Source organism: Bubalus bubalis, chromosome 6, assembly GCF_019923935.1.
Source record: "Bubalus bubalis isolate 160015118507 breed Murrah chromosome 6, NDDB_SH_1, whole genome shotgun sequence".
Classification (NCBI taxonomy): Eukaryota; Metazoa; Chordata; class Mammalia; order Artiodactyla; family Bovidae; genus Bubalus; species Bubalus bubalis.
In genome coordinates this window covers 92,893,686-92,915,132 of record NC_059162.1, presented here as the reverse complement: position 1 = coordinate 92,915,132, position 21,447 = coordinate 92,893,686, and the positions used below count along the sequence as shown (strand labels likewise).

Genomic DNA, 21,447 nt, shown 5'->3' with positions numbered 1-21,447 from the left:
ATTGCAGCCCTAGTAAATAAACTTATCATATTAATTTTAATTGGAACTAACAAGTCCCCATTTTAAAAACTTTTCTAAACAAAAAACTTTTCTCAGTTAGTATTAAAACATGCATTAGTTGTTTTAATTATTTTGTTAAATTATTTGCATTTTAATTATGTTAGTCTCATTAACTCTTACTCTGATAGACTAATATGGTTATTTATATCCTTAGAAATAGCCTGAAGTGCATAGAGAACAAACTTGTGGTTGTCAAGGGGAGGTGGGTAGGGGAGGGAAGGACTGAGTGTGTGAGACTAACAGATGTAAACTACTATATATAAGACAGATAAAAAACCAAAGTCGTAGTGACTAGCACAGAGAACTATTTTCAATATTTTGTGATAAGCCATAATGAAAAAGAATATGAAAAAATAATGCCTATATGTGTATAACTGAGGCACTTTGCTGTACAGCAGAGATTGGTACAACACTGTAAATCAACTATACTTCAGAAAAGCTAATATACTATAAAAATAGCTTGAAGTAAAATTGCATCCTGTGTATTACTGATTAATTAATCTCTGAACCCTTAATGCCTAGTGCAGTGCGTGACTCATGGCATATACTTAAGGGCTGCTGAATAAAATTGGTTCACTGGGAATTGATTTAGTGCCACATAACTAGAATCTCTACGAAAGCAATACCACTAGGCAATAGAAGTAGTTAACTTTATTAAATGCCAACTCTCTGTCACTGTGCTGGGTACTTTTACACACATTTTCATTTAATCCTCTCAAGGACCCTAAAAGGTAGTTATTTTTATTCTCATTTTATAGATGAGGAAAATGAGGCTTACAGAAATTAAGCAACTTACTCAGAATCATTCTAAATAGTGGAAAAATAATATTTATATTTTTCCTCCTATAGATTATAAACTTATTGAGGAAAAGAGCCATCTCTTTATGTTCTTAATGCTTAGCATAGAGTCTGGAACATAATAGGTGCTCAGTAAACTGTTTCTAAACTATTAAATTTTTCCATGTTTAATAACATGAAACTGTGATAAGGAACATTTTATGCCACAAGTGGATCATTACCACATATTTATAATACTTCATGCTACTAATTCTCTTCATTCTTCTAATTTTAAATTGATGTTTGAATTCAGGGCATACTTAATTAACAAGTAATATCTAATCCAATTCCCTAGATCTAAGGGTATTTTGTGAAAGATCAAAGGGTATTATGGAAGCTTTGGTTAATTCCTTTGCTTATATAATAAAATAGAAATTTCTTCATTTGAGATAACAAGCCTGTTATAATTTGGCCCCATTGTACTTTACTGGTCTTGCTGCTGCTGCTGCTGCTAAGTCGCTTCAGTCGTGTCCAACTCTGTACGACCCCATAGATGGCAGCCCACCATCCCCCGTCTAGGCTCCCCCGTCCCTGGGATTCTCCAGGCAAGAACACTGGAGTGGGTTGCCAATTCCTACCATTTCCCTTGTTATTCTCAATCTCACCCCCTCACCAGGTTTTTTGGTATTTCCTAAGTGTACTATACAGTGCTTGTTTCTGTGTTTTTAATTATGCTGTTAGCTATCCCTGGAATGTTCTTTTTTTTTTAATTTTTTAAAATATAAATTTATTTAATTGGAGGCTAATTACTTTACAATATTGTATTGGTTTTGCCATACATCAACATGAATCTGCCACGGGTGTACACGTGTTCCCCATCCTGAACCCCCCTTCCACCTCCCTCCCCATACCATCCCTCTGGGTCATCCCAGTGCACCAGCCCCGAGCATCCTGTATTATGCATCAACCCTGGTCTGGCGATTCGTTTCACATATGATATTATACATGTTTCAATGCCATTCTCCCAAATCATCCACCCTTGCCATCTCCCTTAGAGTCCAAAAGACTGTTCTATACATCTGTGTCTCTTTTGCTGTCTCACATACAGGGTTATCATTACCATCTTTCTAAATTCCATATATATGAGATTCTATCTTTTTTTGTTTGGTGAATATATACTTACTCATCAAGCCCCAAACCAAATATCACTGCTTCTGTTAATACTTTATTAAAGTTTCCTCCAATTAAAATAAATAAATTTATATTAAAAAATAAAAATAAATAATAAAATTAAAATTTCCTGGGCATAATTATTTTTTCCTATGAACTTCACTGTAGTGTCTGTATGCCTCAGTTATCATATAACACACTGTATCATACATATTTATAAATCTTTCTCCTCTGATTCCAATGATTCTTGAGCAGAGATTGTATCCCATCTTTGTATCTTCAGTACCTATTGAGGTATTGGAACATAGTATATGCTCAACAAAACTTTGCTATTACTGAATAGTATTTAGGATGAGTATACTATTTAGTCTTAAGCCCATAAATAGGATCTAGAGCTGACTTCTTTGTCCTTAGAACTTGGAGAACTATTAAAAATCCTTAAATAAGGTGAGAAATCTTTGTGATTTCTTGAAACTAGTCAGGAACTATACCAACATATTGAGGAATTGAGGGCACTGCAGTTTCCTGACTTTGAGGCTTCAGAGAGCAGCTCTTGACTTTCCCCAGAGAAACAAAGCTTCTGTTTCTTTGTTTTGCTTTACTTCCTGCCTAACCAGGCACTCATTTATCCACTAATTATTCTTCTAAAGGAATTTCATTCACTCAGCTAATATGTATTTGATAGCTTACTATTTGCAGTCAGTGCTTAAGTTGCTAATGATACAGCAATGAACAAGGTGATTAAGTTTCTTGTCCTCATTAATCCTCACTATTCTTGCCTTGGAAATAGGTTCATTTGTACCATTTTTTCTAGATTCCACATATATGCATTAAAATATGATTTTTTTTTCTTTTTCTGACTTACTTCACTCTGTATGACAGATTCTAGATCCATCCAAACCTCAACAAATGACCCAGTTTCATTCCTGGTGTACATGTGTCATTTTGACTTACGGTTTTCTCAGGATATGAGCCCAGTAGTAGAATTGCTGGATCATATGGTAGTTCTATTTTTAGTTTTTTAAGGAACCTACATACTGTTTTCCATAGTGGCTATATTACATTCTCACCAACAGTGTAAGAGGGTTCCCTTTTCTTCATACCATCTCCAGCATTTATTGTTTATATTTTTCCTTTTTTTTTAATTTATTTTTTATTGAAGGATAATTGCTTTACAGAATTTTGTTGTTTTCTGTCAAACCTCAGCATGAATCAGCCATAGGTATACATATACCCCCTCCCTTCTGAACCTCCCACCCACCTCCCTCCCCATCCCACCCCTCTAGGTTGATACAGAGCCCCTGTTTGAGTTTCCTGAGCCATACAGCAAATTCTTACTGGCTATCTATTTTACACATGGTAATGTAAGTTTCCATGTTACTCTTTTCATACATCTCACCCTCTCCTCCCCTCTCCCCATGTCCATATGTCTATTCTCTATGTCTGTTTCTCCATTGCTGCCCTGTAAATAAATTCTTCAGTACCATTTTTCTAGATTCCGTATATGTGAATTAGAATACGATATTTATCTTTCTCTTTCTGACTCACTTCACCCTGTATAACAGGTTCTAGGTTCATCCACTTCATTAGAACTGACTCAAATGTGTTCCTTTTTATGGCTGAATAATCGTCATGACCTGTCTAGTCAAGGCTATGGTTTTTCCAGTGGTCATGTATGGATGTGAGAGTTGGACTGTGAAGAAACCTGAGCGCTGAAGAATTGATGCTTTTGAACTGTGGTGTTGGAGAAGACTCTTGAGAGTCCCTTGGACTGCAAGGAGATCCAACCAGTCCATTCTGAAGGAAATCAGCCCTGGGATTTCTTTGGAGGGAATGATGCTGAAGCTGAAACTCCAGTACTTTGGCCACCTCATGCAAAGGGTTGACTTATTGGAAAAGACTCTGATGCTGGGAGGGATTGGGTGCAGGAGGAGAAGGGGACGACAGAGGATGAGATGGCTGGATGGCATCACTGACTTGATGGATGTGAGTTTGAGTGAACTCCGGGAGTTGGTGATAGACAGGGAGGCCTGGCATACTGCGATTCATGGGGTCGCAAAGAGTCAGACACGACTGAACAACTGAACTGAACTGAATCGTCATGACCCAGATAATCACAATGGTGTGATCACTCACACTCTCCCAGAACCAGACATCCTGGAATGTGAAGTCAAGTGAGCCTTAGGAAACATCACTACGAACAAAGCAAGTGAAGGTGATGGAATTCCAGTTGAGCTATTTCAAATCCTGAAAGATGATGCTGTGAAAGTGCTACACTCAACATGCCAGCACATTTGGAAAACTCAGCAGTGGCCACAGGACTGGAAAAGGCCAGTTTTCATTCCAATCCCAAAGAAAGGCAATGCCAAAGAATGCTCAAACTACTGCACAATTGCACTCATCTCACACGCTAGTAAAGTAATGCTCAAAATTCTCCAAGCCAGGCTTCAGCAATACGTGAACTGTGAACTTCCAAATGTTCAAGCTGGTTTTAGAAAAGGCAGAGAAACCAGAGATCAAATTGCCAACATCCGCTGGATCATGGAAAAAGCAAGAGAGTTCCAGAAAAACATCTATTTCTGCTTTATTGACTATGCCAAGCCTTTGACTGTGTGAATCACAATAAACTGGAAAATTCTGAAAGAGATGGGGATACCAGACCACCTGACCTGCCTCTTGAGAAACCTGTATGCAGGTCAAGAAGCAACAGTTAGAACTGGACATGGAACAACAGACTGGTTCCAGACAGGGAAAGGAGTACATCAAGGTTATATATCGTCACCCTGATTATTCAACATCATGCAAAATGCTGGGCTGGGTGACTCACAAGCTGGAATCAAGATTGTTGGGAGAAATATCAACAGCCTCAGATATGCAGATGACACCACTCTAAAGTCAGAAAACAAAAAGGAACTAAAGCGCCTCTTGATGAAAGTGAAAGAAGAGAGTGAAAAAGCTGGCTTAAAACTCAACATTCAGAAAACTAAGATCATGGCATCCAGTCCCATCACTTCATGGGGAAGATGTGGGGAAAAATGGAAACGGTGACAGATTTTATTTTCTTGGACTCCAAATATATGGGAAAAAACTGGAAACAGTGGCAGATTTTATTTTCTTGGGCTCCAAAATCACTCTGGACTGTGACTGCAGCTAGGAAATTAAAAGTCACTTGCTCCTTGGAAGAAAAGCTATGACAAACCTAGACAGTGTATTAAAAAGCAGAGACATTACTTTGCCAAAAAGGTCTGTATAGTCAGAGCTATGGTTTTTCCAGTAGTCATGTATAGATGTGAGAGTTGGACCATGAAGAAGGCTGAGCATCGAAGAATTGATGCTTTCAAATTGTGGTGCTGGGGAAGACTCTTGAGAGGAGAGCAAGGAGATTGAACCAGTCAAACCTAGAGGAAATCATCCCTGAATATTCATTGGAAGGAATGATGCTGAAGCTGAAGCTCTGATATTTTGGCCACCTGATGCAAAGAGCTGACTCATTGGAAAAGACCTTGATGCTGTGAAGGAATGAGGGCAGGAGGGGAAGGGGCTGACAGAGGATGAGATGATTGGATGGCATCACTGACTCAATGGATATGAGTTTGAGCAAACTCCAGGAGATAGTGAAGGATAAGGAGACCTGGCATGTTGCAGTTCATGGGTTTGCAGAGTCGGACATGACTTAGAGACTGAACAACAAGAAAGGAAGTGGGCGCCAAATCTCTGATCCATCTTGGTCTTTGAGTTAGGGATGTCTTGAAGGGGAAGAACAGAGAAATTGGAAGTAATTATTGTCTTGTGACATTTCTTAATCATGGTTTTGGGGATAAGAATGTGTCTGGTTTATGATTCTCGGGACTGGTGGTCCATGGCTTGGGGGTCTGTGAGCTCATCTTGCCTGGAAAATCAGCCTGAGTTTGTATGTTAATCATGGTATCTACAATAGCAATTTTAGCAGTGAAGATGTTATCAACAATAGCATAGATTGAGGGGACAAGAAAGGGATTGAGGTCAGAGGAAACAAGTAAAGGAATAAAGTTTTAGATAGAGAAATTAATCTTAAACTCAGTAAGGGAACGCTGTTTTAGGGGGTTTGGTTTCAATATTATTAAGTTCTTTCCAACTCTAAAAATGTCTGATTTTATTATCCAGAGGACAAAATGCTATTTTTGTGAATCTAGTGCTATTGTTGTAAATAGCTGTGAATAGGTCTGGAAAATAATTCATTCTTTCTAGGAACTTTTTGAGGAGAATAATAGGAAAAGTCCCCATAGGAGCTGAATTTTTTTTAAGGAAAGTCAACCCCAAATCTTAGATTATATTCTTTTGATATGTTAAAAATGCTAAAATTAAACTATTTTCATGCCATTTTGCCTCAGCCAGAGAACTGTATATTCAGTGTTTTCTCTTTCAATATTGCCAAAACAGGTTGGATAAATTTAAAGAGTACAGGGAATTCCCAGAAATGGTATGGACCTAACAGAAGCAGAAGATATTAATAAGAGGTGGCAAGAATACACAGAAGAACTATACAAAACGATCTTAATGACTTAGATTACCATGATGGTGTGATCACTCACCTAGAGCCAGACATCTTAGAGTGAGAAGTCAATTGGGCCTTAGCATCACTACAAACAAAGCTAGTGGAGGTAAGGAAATTTCAGCTGAGCTATTTCAAATCCTAAAAGATGATGCTGTGAAAGTGCTGCACTCAATATGCCAGCAAATTTGAAAAACTCAGCAGCAGCCACAGGACAGGAAAAGGCCAATTTTCACTCTAATCCCAAAGAAAGGCAATGCCAAAGATTGTTCAAACTACGACACAATTACACTCATCTCACATGCTAGCAAAATAATGCTCAAAATTCTCCAAGCTAGACTTCAACAGTACATGAAACAAGAACTTCCAGATGTTCAAGCTGGATTAAAATTAGAAAAGACAGAGGAACCAGAGATCAATTTGCAAACATCCATTGGATCATAGAAAAAGAAGAGAATTCCAGAAAAACATCTACTTCTGCTTCATTGAAGGTGCTGAAGCCTTTGTGTAGATCACAACAAACTGTGGAAAATTCTTAAAGAGATGGGAATACCAGATCACCTTACCCACATCCTGAGAAATGTGTATGCAGGTCAAGAAGCAACAGTTAGAACCAGATGTGGAACAATGGACTGGTTCCAAACTGGGAAAGGAGTATGTCAAGGCTGTATATTGTCACCCTGCTTATTTAACTTATATGCAGAGTACATCATGCAAAATGCCTGGCTAGATGAAGGAGAAGCTGGAATCAAGATTACTGGGAGAAATATCAATAACCTCAGATGTGCAGATGACACTACCATTATGGCAGAAAGCTAAGAGGAACTAAAGAGCCTCTTGATGAGAGAGAAAGAGGGGAGTGTAAACTCTGGCTTAAAACTCAACATTCAAAAAACAAAGATCATGGCATTTGGTCCTATCATTTCATGGCAAATACGTGGGGAAACAATGGAAACAGTGACAGACTTTATTTTGGGGGGCTCCAAAATCACTGCAGATGGTGACTATAGCCATGAAATTAAAAGACGCTTGCTCCTTGGAAGAAAAGTTATGACCAACTTGGAAAGCTTATTAAAAAAAAGGGACATTACTTTGCTGACAAAGGTCTGTATAGGCAAAGCTATGGCTTTTCCATTAGTCATGTGTCAATGTGAGAGTTGGACTATAAAGAAGGCTGAATACCAAAGAATTGATGCTTTTGAACCATGGTGTTGGAAAAGACTCTTGAGAGTCCTTTGGACTGCAAGGAGATCAACCCAGTCAATCCTAAAGGAAATCAGTCCTGAATATTCACTCGAAGGACTGATGCTGAAGCTGAAGCTCCAATACTTTGGCCACCTGATGTGAAGAACTGACTCATCTGAAAAGACCCTGATGCTGGGAAAGATTGAAAGCGGGAGAGAAGGGGCTGACAGAGGATGAGATGGTTGGGTGTCATCACCGGCTCAGTGGACATAAGTTTGAGCAAGCTCTGGGAAATGGGCAAGGACAGGGAAGCCTGGCGTGCTGCAGTCCATGGGATCGCTAAGAGTCGGACATGACTGGAGCAACCGAATAACAACAACAACACATGGGATTTCTTAAGCCTGAATATTGTCTAAATAAAGAGATTACTCAGGGAGAAAAATTAGCTAGCTGCAAAAATCTTCCAGGGTTTTAAGAGAAGTTATTAGGCAATCATAGTCTTGAGCGAATAAACTGGGCTAGTTAAAAGTCACAACTGAATGTCAGCCCTTGTCTTGCTTGAGAAAGCTGGTAGGGGTAGTTTCTAAACCAAGGGAATCTGACTGTTCTGTGTTCGATTTGTTAGGTCTGGCTCAGTGTGCTGAACTCTGCTGGCAGCTGAAAGGGGAAGTCGGAGAAAGGCAAGTTCCCGGTGCAGAGGTGCTCTGCAGCACAAAACTGGCATTGGAGGAGCTGCTGTTGTCATGCTGTACCAGATGGGCTTTCCTGAAGCTGCCAGGTAAGTGGCATTCTAGGTTTTGTCTGGCAATGAACCGTTCTGATTTTTCACAACCAATGATGTTGTACATGTTAAAAAAAAAAAAAAGTCCTAATTTTGTTGTCTTAGTTTTCAAAAGAACAAGTATCTCATTACCTTGCTTTAAAAGCATGACTTTAAAACTTTAAAGATGACAATTAACTTACAAACTTAACCAGCCTTAGGAAAATTTTATTCAAAAAGGAGGCAGCATAGTCAAAAGAGAATGTTGAACCAGAAGCCAGAGCTGGCCGGACCCCTTGACTCAGCCTTGCCAACCTGAGTAATTGTAATTTAGGCAAGTCATTTTTGGTTTCCTTTCCCACAACTTATTTTCTCCCCATAGTGTCCCAGGCTTCTGAGGTTGTTTGGAGCAAGTCCTCAAATATGCTGAGTGTATCTCTGCAGATTTATGTTTATGAATCCAGCTAAGCCCTCACTGCTGCTAGACTCCTGCTAGACTCCTTTCTGTTCATCTCTTGCTGATTTACTTCCTGCCCTTGTCAAATGCCTGAGCTCCTCAAATCTCCACTTACTTTTCCAGGCCTTTTCAGGATCCCTCAACTTCCTTACTCTTCTCTCAGAGAAGTGCTCATCATTTTACAGAAGGAAAAAGCCCCTTTTCCTTTCCAAGGCACAGTTTTTCTTTGCTTCCTTTTGTTTCCAATCATTTTCTGTAACTTTGTTCCAAATAATAAGTACACCCTCCTTCTTTTGACTCTTTTCCTTGTTGCCTTTCTATTAACTCCTTTCCCTCTGTCAGCAAGCATGTTCAGATCTTCAAATCTTCCCTATTCTAAAGCTCTGTTTTTCTTCCTACCTTAATTATTTTTTTTTTCTTTTTTCATGGTGAGCCTTTTATACTGAGCCACTTTTGTTTCTACTCTGAAATGTCTTTAGTTTCTTATCTCACTACTGAGATCAGGTAAGACCACCAATGGTCTGATTATATGTTCTTGTTTTTATTTTCCATCTTCATTCTCTTTAACCTTGTTGTAACTTTCAACACTAATTGGGAAATTCCTTAGCCAAGGCTCTAAGTTCTGCCCAAGTCCAGAGACAGAGTGCTAGCAGCCTTTTATAATTTATAAACTTCCAGATTCCAATCAAAATAAGCATTCCTTTTCAGTCTGTTTGATCTTACCACCGGGTTTTTCTAACAGTGTACACAAAAATAGTAGTTTTGAAATATCAGAAGAACCCCAATTTGGCCATTTTAGATTGATATCTCCTTTAGTATAATTTTCCTAATTAAGTACTTGAAAACATGAGCTCTGTACATACTGTACATGAGTCTGGCTGGGGTGTTAGTGGGAGGGTTAGCTAGCACGAAACCTGATAGCACTCTGTCTCTGACTCTGTCTCCTGCCTCTGCTCTGCCAGTATCCTCTTCTATCCAAATTGCCTGGCCAAGAGGCTATCTCTTTTTCTCTTCCAACTCTTTTGCTCCCTGCTGCTCCCTCCTCCCCAGTAAAGAAAATTAAAAATGAATCAGAAGTGTTTGTGATTCCCTTTAAGGAGAAACCTATTATAGTTCAGTTCAGTTCAGTTGCTCAGTCGTGTCCGACTCTGCGACCCCATGAATCGCAGCACGCCAGGCCTCCCTGTCCATCACAAACTAACAGAGTTCACCCAGACCCACGTCCATCGAGTCAGTGATGCCATCCAGCCATTTCATCCTCTGTCGTCCCCTTCTCCTCCTGCCCCCAATCCCTCCAGCATCAGAGTCTTTTCCCATGAGTCAACTCTTCGCATGAGGGAGAGGTGAATTGTCCTTGGTGTTTACATACACACCCTGGACCCAAGTAGCATATAGAGCCTTGGCTAAGGAATTTCCCAATTCACATCAGGGTCCATTGGGATTTGCTAAGGAGTTTGAGTTCAATATCCAGACCTATGAGCCCAGGTTTTCAGATCTATATCGATTAATACAGCTATTAGTTTCTAAGGCAAAGCAAGGAGTGGATAAAGAAAGAAGAATGAGAACACCCCCTTAATGGATTTTGAACCAAAGGCTCACACTGAATGCAAGGAATTAGCTCAGAAATTATGCGAACTTATTCCAGAACTTTCCCCCAAACCCATTGATTGGACAAAGACTCAACAGTTCAAGTAAAGATTGGATGAATTAATTCTGGACTGTTATGAAAGGTTTGAAAAAAACTTAAGCAGTATTCTGGCTTGACACCTGAATAATTCTCTAACCAACAAAATTATCTTTTGCTTAACTCCACCTTTTTAGAAGGCTTTAATTAGGATTTAGCTAGTCTCGTCAAAAGACACAATCTAGATTGGTCCGAGTTACATACAAACACCTTTGTTACTGGCTAACCAAATTTTCAAGACCATGAAAAAGAAATAAAAGGGGGTATCTATGAAAATAGAAGCCCTTCTATGAAAATTAAGAGTGTTCAGTTGTGCCAATTAAATACACAATGCCAATTGAAGGTTAACTGATCTCTTTAATTCCCAACCCCTAAAGAAAGCTAGTTTGAAGGAAAAAAATATAATCTCTTCAGAATTCTGGCCCTGAGGGAATAAGTCCTAATAGGAGAAACTTGATTTTCTCTCCCTGTGTCTTTAGACCAGAGCTCTCAGGATCTGATTGAAGGGGAAAAAAAGGACAGAAAAAAAATTCTTTTTAAAATTCAGCTTATTCTATCTGCTACTTGTAGCTAGTGAGTTTTATATTGGGTATATTTACATTGTGAGATCTGATTCATAACTGAGTTCAGAAAATGAAGCTAGCCATGAGATCTCTTGTTGTGTCTGTCTGTATGTTTATGTCCACATTATCTTTGCTTTTACCTTTGGATGATATTATCAAATTCATTGTCAATGAGCTCTACTTAACTGGATTAAAGGAAATTAAGTCCTTGGATAAATTCTGAAAAGTATAGGAGGTAATTGGCCAGAATTAATTTCAGGTTCCCATGAACTGGGAAATAGTACTGTTAATAAATTAATATCTGGTATTAATGTTTAAGTTTGTTGATCTAATTAATATAGACATGACTTTAGAATCATCAACATTAAGCATAATACTTTGATTGTGCCTAGGTTTGATAAAAGTTAAATAGCAAAAGTTAAATTCATAGCAAATTTGTCAGCAAAGGAAGTAACTTGATGTAAAGAAACTTTTAAGGAAAGTAAATGTAAATGAGATAAGAGCTTTTAGATAAACTCTATTAAAAATAATTATGCTTTTGGAATGTCTATCTAAAATAGTCTCTCCAGATTCTGGTAACTTGAAATTCTAGGTGCTAAATTAAGTGATGGAAATTTATTGAATAGCTAGGTCATTCCCACATAAAATAAGGTACTGAAATATTAATTACTAAACATTGGCTTCCTTTTACAGAGAAACTAAAGGCATGTAGGACTATTATTAATGAAAATTCTTGGTGTTATGCTCTTTATAAGAAAGCAAATGTTTTTAGAAATTATTAGTGGAATTTATGTTCACCAATCTAAATAATACTAATGTAAAGGACAATTTATAGTTGCTTACACCTTCAGTTTCGTAAGAAATCAAGGTTTTAAGAGCTGAGACCTCTAATTTAAACATGTAATTAAAGCTGACAAAAATAATAAAGGTAACATTTCAGTATACAGTAGGAAAGTAGAATGTTTTTAGTAAAGAAGGTATGAGGAATGCAATTACATTTTATTAAGGGAAAAGGAGGTAACCAACCCTGGTGGCTCAGTGGGTGAAGAATCTGCCTTCATTGCAGGAGACACAGGAGATGGGGGTTTGATCCCTGGGTTGGGAAGATTCTCCTAGAGGAGGTAATGGCAACCCATTCCAGTTTTCTTGCTTGAAAAATCCCATAGACAGAGTAGCCTGGCAGGGTACCATCCAAAAAGATCAGAAAGAGTCAGACAGAACTGAGCGACTAAGCATATATCAGCATGTGTGCACTGTAGCATAAGGGAAGAGGAGGTAGGTCTGACTTGGAGCTGGCTATAGAGAAAGTGATACGGTGATACACTGATGGATACAGAAAGTGGTAAAAGGTTTGTGGAAAGTAGACCCTGAGAAGAGTTTTGTGTATGATCAGGATTGACTAAGTTTAAAATAAATTTAATTGAGTAAATGAATTTTAAAAGTAAGTTGGTGAAAAACTTGAATCCAGCATTTTCTCTCTGCTAAGAAAACAAGTTTTCTTAAGATGTTGAACTGTCTTTGATAACAGATTTTAAGTTTCCCTACCTTTTAAGTGATCTGTTCTGTAGTTGCCTTTGAAATCTTTTATTGTTACTTTGATGAAGTGAGTAGCTATTGTTTCACAGTGACCTGTGATCCTGTCTATTTGAGTGTTCTAAATCCTCTTGATATTTATTGACGAAACTTCCTATGTCAAATTCTAATGAAGTCCTTTTGATGTCTAGTCAACTTTAGGATGCTTCAGAGGCTCCCTGAAACATCCCAGAGAGAGATATTCAACTAATTAGGTTCATTTGATATATTCAGTTACATGGTAAGTATTATCAAATGAGTAATAAATCATCTTAGGTTATTTTGTATGGTGGCTGTTACTAATATAGATATTCTATAAATTTTATGAAATTCCTAAAGCTTGAATATGTCCTAGTAAAATGTTGTCAGTCATAAATCTAGTCATTTTCTTAAAGTGTTACATGTCACAGCAGTAACCAAGTTTCTTTGTCAACTGCATCATAATCAGATTTTAAACATGCCTTCTTAAGTCTTTTATCATTATAGACAATTATGGTTTTATTCTAATACCTTTGCAAAAACGCTCCCTTTATAAGAAGATGTATAAAATGGACTTCTGGATAATTAGAGTGTTCTGATTTTCAGACCATAGTGCTGAACTGGGTAAGAAATTAAAGAATTCTAAAGGAAAACCTGATGACTGCATAAAATTGTTAGCAAAAAGGATTAGTTACATAGGACTTAGTGAACTGGTGAATATGGTTATAATTTTTATGGTTTGTATCTGAAAAATTACTGGCTTGAATATATATTTTCCAGGTAAAAGGAAAACATTTCCCTCAAAATAATTATGACTTACAGCAATTTGGTAAATTATACCTTTGTAAGTAGAATTTAAACATTTATCTTTTCTCTCTATCTGCTCTCTCCAGAGACTGGAAACTCTTGGTTTCCCAGCAGCCTCATCAGATAAATTAGAAAGGCTACCTCAGTAGCAGGTATAGAAACCTCCAGGTATTTTGGGAACCATGGAAAGGAAGGAATTCACCTAGATCTGTCGGACAAAATCTGTGGCAAGCTGTTGTCATGACTTTCCTAGCCCTGAGAAGCTTTTTAAAAAATTCAGTCTGGGACTCCTTATAAAAATTTCGGCAAAGCACCTCTTTGAGGAAAACTTGGTTGCCACTGAAGCAGAGCCCCATGCCACCTGCTCCTGTTCCTGCCTCACCGCTGTTCACTCTCCCCGAAGAACAAGTCGATCAGGAAGCCATGCTGCAGCCATGGCCTTTAAAGACACCAGCAAGACTCTCATGGAGCCAGAGGTGGCCATTCACCAGATTAGGATCACCTTCACCAGCCACAATGTGAGGTCTCTGGAGAAGCCATGTGCTGGTCAGCGGTGCAAAGGAAAAGAATCTCAAAGTGAAAGGACCTGTTCGGATGCCTAGCAAGACTCTGAGAATAACTATAAGGAAAACTCCTTGTGGTCAAGTTTATTGAGACCAGATTTATTTTGCAAACAAATTAGTCTTAATTTGGTTATATTTGGTAGAAATGGAGGTAATTTTAGAGAGAAAAAGATTATGTTTCAATGAATGTTAAATCCCAATTTTATTAACGGAGGTCTGTATTTACTAAGACTCTCTTCCTGGATAGTTCCTTGTTGTTATGTTATATTAATATAAAGGTTAATTTAATTACTAAAAGGATACTCTATAATTTTTTTCTGAGCTTATCTCAGTGATTTATCTTTGAATGAAGGTCAGATGCCTCTTGACCTATGACCAGGGATTGTGCATACTGGAAAAGAGAATGTAAAAGACTATCTCCAACCTAGATGGAAGGACACTTTATCAGGTCCTCTTAACTAGCTCATGCACAGTGAAACTGAAGGGAATTAACTTTTGGATTAATTCCCACTTGCAAAGACCCTTACACTGGACTAGCCTATAGAGAAGATGGCCACCCGCAATATCACCTTAGAACAGCACTCAAATGGAGAGAGACTACACTCACATTAGGAGGAGAAGAAGACATCAGAAGTAGACAGCTAGCCCGAGATCCTGGACCTGACTCACATGATCATTTATAATGTTTTCTTGACTTCTTGGTACTTTGTATATGAATCAAATGTTTTCCTATCATGAGCATGATCATAGTGAATAGCCCTTAGGAAATTATTTTAGAAGAAAGAAAGTTCAGTCCTATTCAGGCTACTCTTGATATTACTAGATGGGATCCCCTCACCTGGTCAATTAATAATACTTGCTCTGATCCTGGCCATAAAAATGAATTTTCTGGACTTCTCTGATGTTCCATTGGTTAAGACTCCACAATTCCAATGCTGGTATCATGAGTTCTATCCCTAGTCAGGGAACTAAGATCCCACAGATGAGCACAGGTGAAAAAGAAATAAAAAAGTTTTTTTTTCCTTTAAAGTTACTCAAGTTTAATCAGAGTAACAAGCAAAATTTCAGCCAAGGAATAAAACCTGCCACAATTATGGAATGGATTTATGAGGTTAACACCAGGCTATGCTTATTTAAGTTTTAAGGTCCCTATTTTCTTGGGAACAATTAAATTTTACTAAGGATAACCAGCCTAATAACACTAGGAAGTTGGGCTGGGAACCTTATGGACAGTGCCAATATATCATTTCCCTGAAAGATAAGGCTTGGAACAGAGCAGAATAAGTCAGATGACCTGGAGATATACTGCTGCTACTGCTGCTAAGTCGCTTCAGTCGTGTCCGACTCCGTGCGACCCCATAGATGGTAGCCCACCGGGCTCCCCCGTCCCTGGGATTCTCCAGGCAAGAACACTGGAGTGGGTTGCCATTCCCTTCTCCAGGGGATCTTCCTGACCCAAGGATTGAACCTGGGTCTCCTGCATTGCAGGCGGACTCTTTATTGTCTGAACTACCAACCCAATAGTACTGCTGTCTGTGTTATGCTATGTTATTTGTATTTGCTTGTTTTACAAGATTATTGTTTCTTGCATTACCAGATGTGTGACTGAGCCTCTGACAAAATATATAGTTCTATATGTGACCAATGATTGTAATAGTATAACTCTACATGTGGGAAGATACAATAAGAGGGTTTTGTTTTTTTTTCCTGGATCATAATAGATTAGTAAGACAGGTGGTCTGGAGACCTTTGACTATTGTTAAATAAGACCTAGCCCAATAGTAGCACATTGAGTAGACTATTAGCAAAATCTTCACCAGACCTAGGAATGAGCCTTTCTAGCACCATGGTCATGAAATGCCTCCCAAAACATGATCAAATTTATAACCATGAGGGGGCCCTGTAACCTACAAATTGGCCTTTGTCATGGGCACTTGCCATCTACCTACAAGGATTAAATCATGTGCTATTGCAGCAGCTGATTTTCAACACCCGCTGAAAGGAATTCAGGGTAGAGAGTAGAGATGAAGCATTGTGTGCTCTGGGAAAAATTGGCAGAACAGGTCTTCAGATAGTTAGGTATTTTCAGAAGTCAATTTTATGAGCCCAATTCTTGTATCTCCTCATGTCTAGAAAAGCACAAATATTCTTAATGGTGATGACTGCTCCTTCGTTAGTAGCAGAAACCTTCTGCAAAAAAATAAGTGTTAGATTGCATGTACTTCCCCTTCACGAAAATCACATATATACTGACCTTCCCCCCTTTGGAGCAGTTTCTCAAAGCTATCTGAAATGCTGTCTCAGGCTACAGTCCTCATTTTGCTGCAAATAAACTTAATCACAGCTTTCACATCGTGCATTTTTAAGCTGGCAAATCTTTGAGATCTAAGACTTTAATTCTCCCCTTGTGTTTGAAGATCTCCCTCATACTGAGTAAATGTTTATTGAGTTGAATCAAATAAAAAGATGTTGAATTTTGTTTCCACTTTAATCTGATTCATTTGTTCTGTATCATCTTCTGGAATTCCATGTAGTTCATATTTGGAATTGAAAACCCTCAGTAAAAGCCAAACAATAAAGAGCTACCAGAGTCAGCACATTAGGATAGCCATCTAATTAGCTCAGAATAGAAGATTATGTATTTAGGGCAATAAATTCTGTTTTAAACGTGGAATTCTCATAGTTCTTTTATTTTCAGGAGACTAAATAATTGGGAGATAGAATTGTTCACAAAACTCCAGTTGATGTTTCTGAGAAGGCAGAGGGTGAAAAAATCCAGATGATATATCAATGACTGAAAGAAATTGGCTGGAAGTACTGAAGATAGTTTTGATAGTTTTAGTGATAGAACATAACCCAGTTCAAAGGCCAAAGTTTGGAAAATAATTCTAACTCTGATGGTACAAATAAAATTTCAAGTGAGGATTTAAGTACTCATTGTACATAATCTGATTTCCTTAGTTTCTTGTTCGGCTAACTGTGATGGAGCAGATGCTTCATGTCTAGGCCCCTAAGTATGATCCTCTGAGTATATAAGGAAAGGCAGACATACCTTTTTCAAAATGCTACAGAAGCCCAGAGGAAGAAATTAGTATGAAGAACCTAACTTTGAACTGGGAGGACTAGGACTGTCCAGCAGAAGGGTAGAGGAAGGGCATCCCAGGCCTGTACACAGGTGTGGAGATTCGCAAATGCAAGATTTGGTGAGTGGTGGTCCTGTGCGGGTAGAGGGTAGATTATTCTGTTGTGCCTGGGTAGAGGGGCAGAGTCAGCACATGGGTGACAGTAGATTGGATCAAAGTTTTGAAATGCTCCCAATGCTGTGCTCAGGAGTTTGAAATTTATCCTGCAGAATAGGAGTTTTAGCAAAAGATTATGTGATTATATTGCACTTTAGGTAGATCACTCTGGTATTACTTTGAGTTGAGTGATGGAGGGACCAGAGGCCAGGAATCCTTAGCAAACAATTGTAGTAGTGTGGGTAAGAGATGTTTAGTGCTGCAACAGAGACCATGAAAATGAACAGAGAGGTCATATTTAAGAGCTGTGACCAATTTAATTTACAGTTTTAATTAATCGTGCATTTAATTTACAGTTAAACTTCTCTTTCCTTTAGACCACTTCTGAACGTATTAACTTTGTATTATAACATCATATTCATTTTATGCAAGACACAGGCTGAGAATAGATTTGCCGCCTTCTTGTCTCACAAGCGTCACATGCTGACTGTACCTGAGATGGAACTTTGATTTTTCTTCACTCCCACTGCATTCTTCCTTTTGGCACTACCATCCCTTCAGTTATTCAGGCCAAACATCTACATCATCCTTGGTCTTTCCCCTCCCCCTTAGATCTCCCTCATTCCCAGCAGCAAGGCGTATGGATCCCACATCCAAAATATATTTTGAATCCACTTCCTTCTCTTCATCTCCACTGGCAGACTGCCTCCACTCTAGTCCAGACCACCACCACTTCCTATCTGGACCACTTCAGCAGCCTCATAACTCTCTACCCACCTAAGTGCTTGCATCCCAGCCTGGCCACTGCACACTGTTGTAAGAATAATCACGACTATTTCACTTTCCTGTTGAATCATTTCAGCGGGTTCCTGAATTCCTTACTTTGGCCTGCATGGTCTTGTCCCTGCCCAGTTCTCCAATTTCATTTCATGCCATTCTCCCCCCATTAACTCTACTCTAGTAACTGGTACTGTTTTACTTTCTTTTAACATAACAAACTGTTTTCTCCCTTAGGATCTTTGCAGTTTCCTCTTTGAATGGCTAGCTCTTTTTCTTCCGTTAATTGAGTCTTAGCTTAAATTCACTTGCTCAGAGACATCATTCCTTGACTGCTTTACCTAGAGTAGGTTTCTCTTTTTGTTTGTTTTCTAATACTTGCAATTATTTTTGTGTGTTTACTTCTTTTTCTCCTGGAAAAATATAAACTCAGTGAGGGACTGGGTCTCACTTGTTCACTGTTAAGACTTCCAGTACCTCGAACAAGGCTTGGCATGTGGCAAGCAGTCATTAAACATGTATGAAATGATAGAAGGGAAGCGAAAAGAAGGGAGAAATGGATGGAATGTGTGGGGAGAGAGAAAGAGAAAAGTAAGGAGAGGGGTTAGGGAAAGAGGAAAGAAAGGCTTTGCTTACTGAGCAGCTGCTAGGCTCTTGACTCCATCAAGAGTATATCCATTTGGTGTTTGTTGCTCCAATCCTAGGCCAACCAATACCAGCAAGCTTGTATTATTTCAGAGGAATTACAAATCCTAAGGTGCCTTCATCTTTCACAAATCTTTGTGTCATCTAACACCTGATCCTCTGCAGCTTGTGATAGTCATGGTTGTTATTTTTTACCATGGTCTAGGGTCTCTGCTTGGAGAAGGCAATGGCACCCCACTCCAGTACTCTTGCCTGGAAAATCCCATGGATGGAGGAGCCTGGTAGGCTCCAGTCCATGGGGTCGCTAAGAGTCGGACGCGACTTAGCGACTTCACTTTGACTTTTCACTTTCATGCATTGGAGAAGGAAATGGCAACCCACTCCAGTGTTCTTGCCTGGAGAATCCCAGGGACAGAGGAGCCTGGTGGGCTGCTGTCTATGGGGTCACACAGAGTTGGACATGACTGAAGTGACTTAGCAGCAGCAGCAGCAGGGTCTCTGCTAGGTACCTTCTCCAGGGGATCTTCCCAACCCAGGGATCGAGCCCAAGTATCCTGCATTGCAGGTGGATTTTTTTTACCAGCTGAGCCACAAGGGAAGCCCATCTGACTGACTAGGCTATCTAAAATAAACCACCCAACACACAAATATGCTTTCTTTATATTCCTTAACCTGCTTTATTTTCTTTATAGTAACTATATTCTTCATTTTTTTGCATATTCATTGTCTCCCCCATTGGCACAGAGGCTTCATGAGGGTGAGTTTGTTGGTTTTTCATATTTTTTAAGACAATACCTACTGCCTAGTAAGCACCCAGTATTTGTTGAAAAAATAGGAAGAAAATCTTGTGGGTTTTTTGTTTTTTTTTTTTTAAGCTTTTTTTGACAATACCAGTTTCCTTTGGGTAAGAGTCCCAACATCTCTCTTAGGGTTTTTGAAAGTTACTACATTTAAACAACATTTACTGTATAAATGTTAAAAAACCTAGTACCTGTGTGAGTCCATGGATTGAAATCGATTATTTTCCACAGTTCTTTTAGAACTCATCAAATTGAGGCTGCTCCAAACAGTTCTGCAGTTGATTAATTTACGGTAGATCTTGTCTTTACGGAGATTGAGAAGAAGCTTGAAGATATGATTATGTAAAATACTACCAGGAGGGCCCTGGGCTAGAGGAAGCAGATATAGATTTCAGGTGTTGCCATGAAGTGATAGAAATTGAAAATTTATATCATATTGTCAGAAGATGTAAATAAAATTTATGTAAAATACTACCAGGAGGACCCTGGGTTAGAAGAAGCAGATATAGATTTTGGGTATATCCATGAAGTGGTAAAAGTTGAAAATTTATATCATATTGTCAAGTATTGAGTGTATTTTACATTTCTCAGTGTGTCTTATAGCTTCCTTGTAATTCTGGTAAGAGTGTATTTCAGAAATTTATAAATCTCCAAGCTTCAGTTATGTAAAGTGATTCTAATTTATTTTGGTGTAATTTCTTTCTGAATAAAAAGATCTTACCTAGAACCATTCAAAAGAATAATAATTAAAGGAGCCTTAAAAGTGCCTAATGGGACTTCCCATGTGACTCAGTGGTAAAGAATCCACCTGCCAATGGCAAAGAATCCACTTGCATCTCCTGTTTGGCAGGAGATGCAAGTTTGATCCCTGGGTTGGGAAGACCCCCTGGAGGAGGAAATGGCAACCCACTCCAATATTCTTAGCTGGATAATCCCATGAACAGAGGAGCCTGGTGGGCTACAGTCCACAAGGTCACAGAGAGTCAGGCAGGACTGAGCACATGTATATGCAAAGGTACCTAATATCAAAAGTCCCTTTAAAAAGAAATTTTTTGTGCTTGAGTCTCAAAGTTTTAAAATCTGTTTTTCTTGTTTTAAAAATGAGCTGATTAAAAGAATCATACAGAAACATACAAAGAAAAAAATTTTTAAATCTCCTGAAATGCCATTACTAAGAGCTCACTAAAGTGTTAACAGTGATTGATATTCTTTCAGACAGCTCTCTGTGTATATGAACATACAATTTCCCCATAACTAGGATCATACAATACATGAGTTTTTAAATTTATATTACATATGTGGACCTGTGTTTATGTACAGTAATTAGTTCTTGGTAGATAATAATCATACTACAGCAATCTAACAGTAACACTTTCTCCAAAAAGAGAGTTGTTCTCTTCAGGCAAAATTAGAGATCTACTTCATTGTTTCAAACTTAAAGGCATCTTGGAATTTCATAATTGGTTTTAATTTTGAGACCAACAAGGCAGTTACAGAAAGAGTCATGTAATGCCAATTACCCATCTCTGAAGCTAACTAGTGGGCTGAAATAAAGAAAATGATTCAAAACATTTAAGGTGTGCATTTCACTTATGTTAGGGGAGCATTGTGAAGACAACCTGTGTGCATATCTCGAAATTCCCTTACTATAGCACAAAGGATTTCTTAACATCTTAAGGTGATTGTGCTGTGGGTGTGATTGTACTGAATAGCTAATGTGACTGACGTGTCTTGACAAAGTACCCTGCATTTCTAGAATTTTCATAATGATCACCAGTCTTCTTCAGGTAGAGAGGGCCAGGGCTGATTGTTCCCAGCAGGCAGGCACTGGCTCAGCAGCTTGCAGACCTATTTTGCCACCATCTTGCAAGGATACAC

General features: G+C 38.6%; 2 protein-coding genes across 4 annotated transcripts in view; both read left to right on the top strand.

Annotated features, from left to right (window-relative positions):
• LOC102389250 (sterol carrier protein 2) overlaps positions 1–16,599 on the top strand; it is a 41,380-nt gene extending 24,781 nt beyond the window's left edge. The window contains exons 1-3 of one of the 2 annotated variants that reach the window (XR_006551910.2): positions 8,026–8,501; positions 12,912–13,000; positions 13,632–16,599. Coding sequence is in view for 1 of the 2 variants with exons in the window: in XM_044945008.2 (XP_044800943.1) it covers positions 8,349–8,501; positions 13,632–13,672 (194 nt within the window). In the remaining variant the exon portion in view is untranslated. Of the gene's footprint in view, positions 1–8,025; positions 8,502–12,911; positions 13,001–13,631 lie in introns of those variants that run through there. The other variant, XM_044945008.2, reaches the window with a different exon arrangement.
• Positions 1–21,447, top strand: part of SCP2 (sterol carrier protein 2) — a 201,899-nt gene that overhangs the window by 156,388 nt on the left and 24,064 nt on the right. The gene's annotated exons all lie outside the window — the stretch shown is intronic.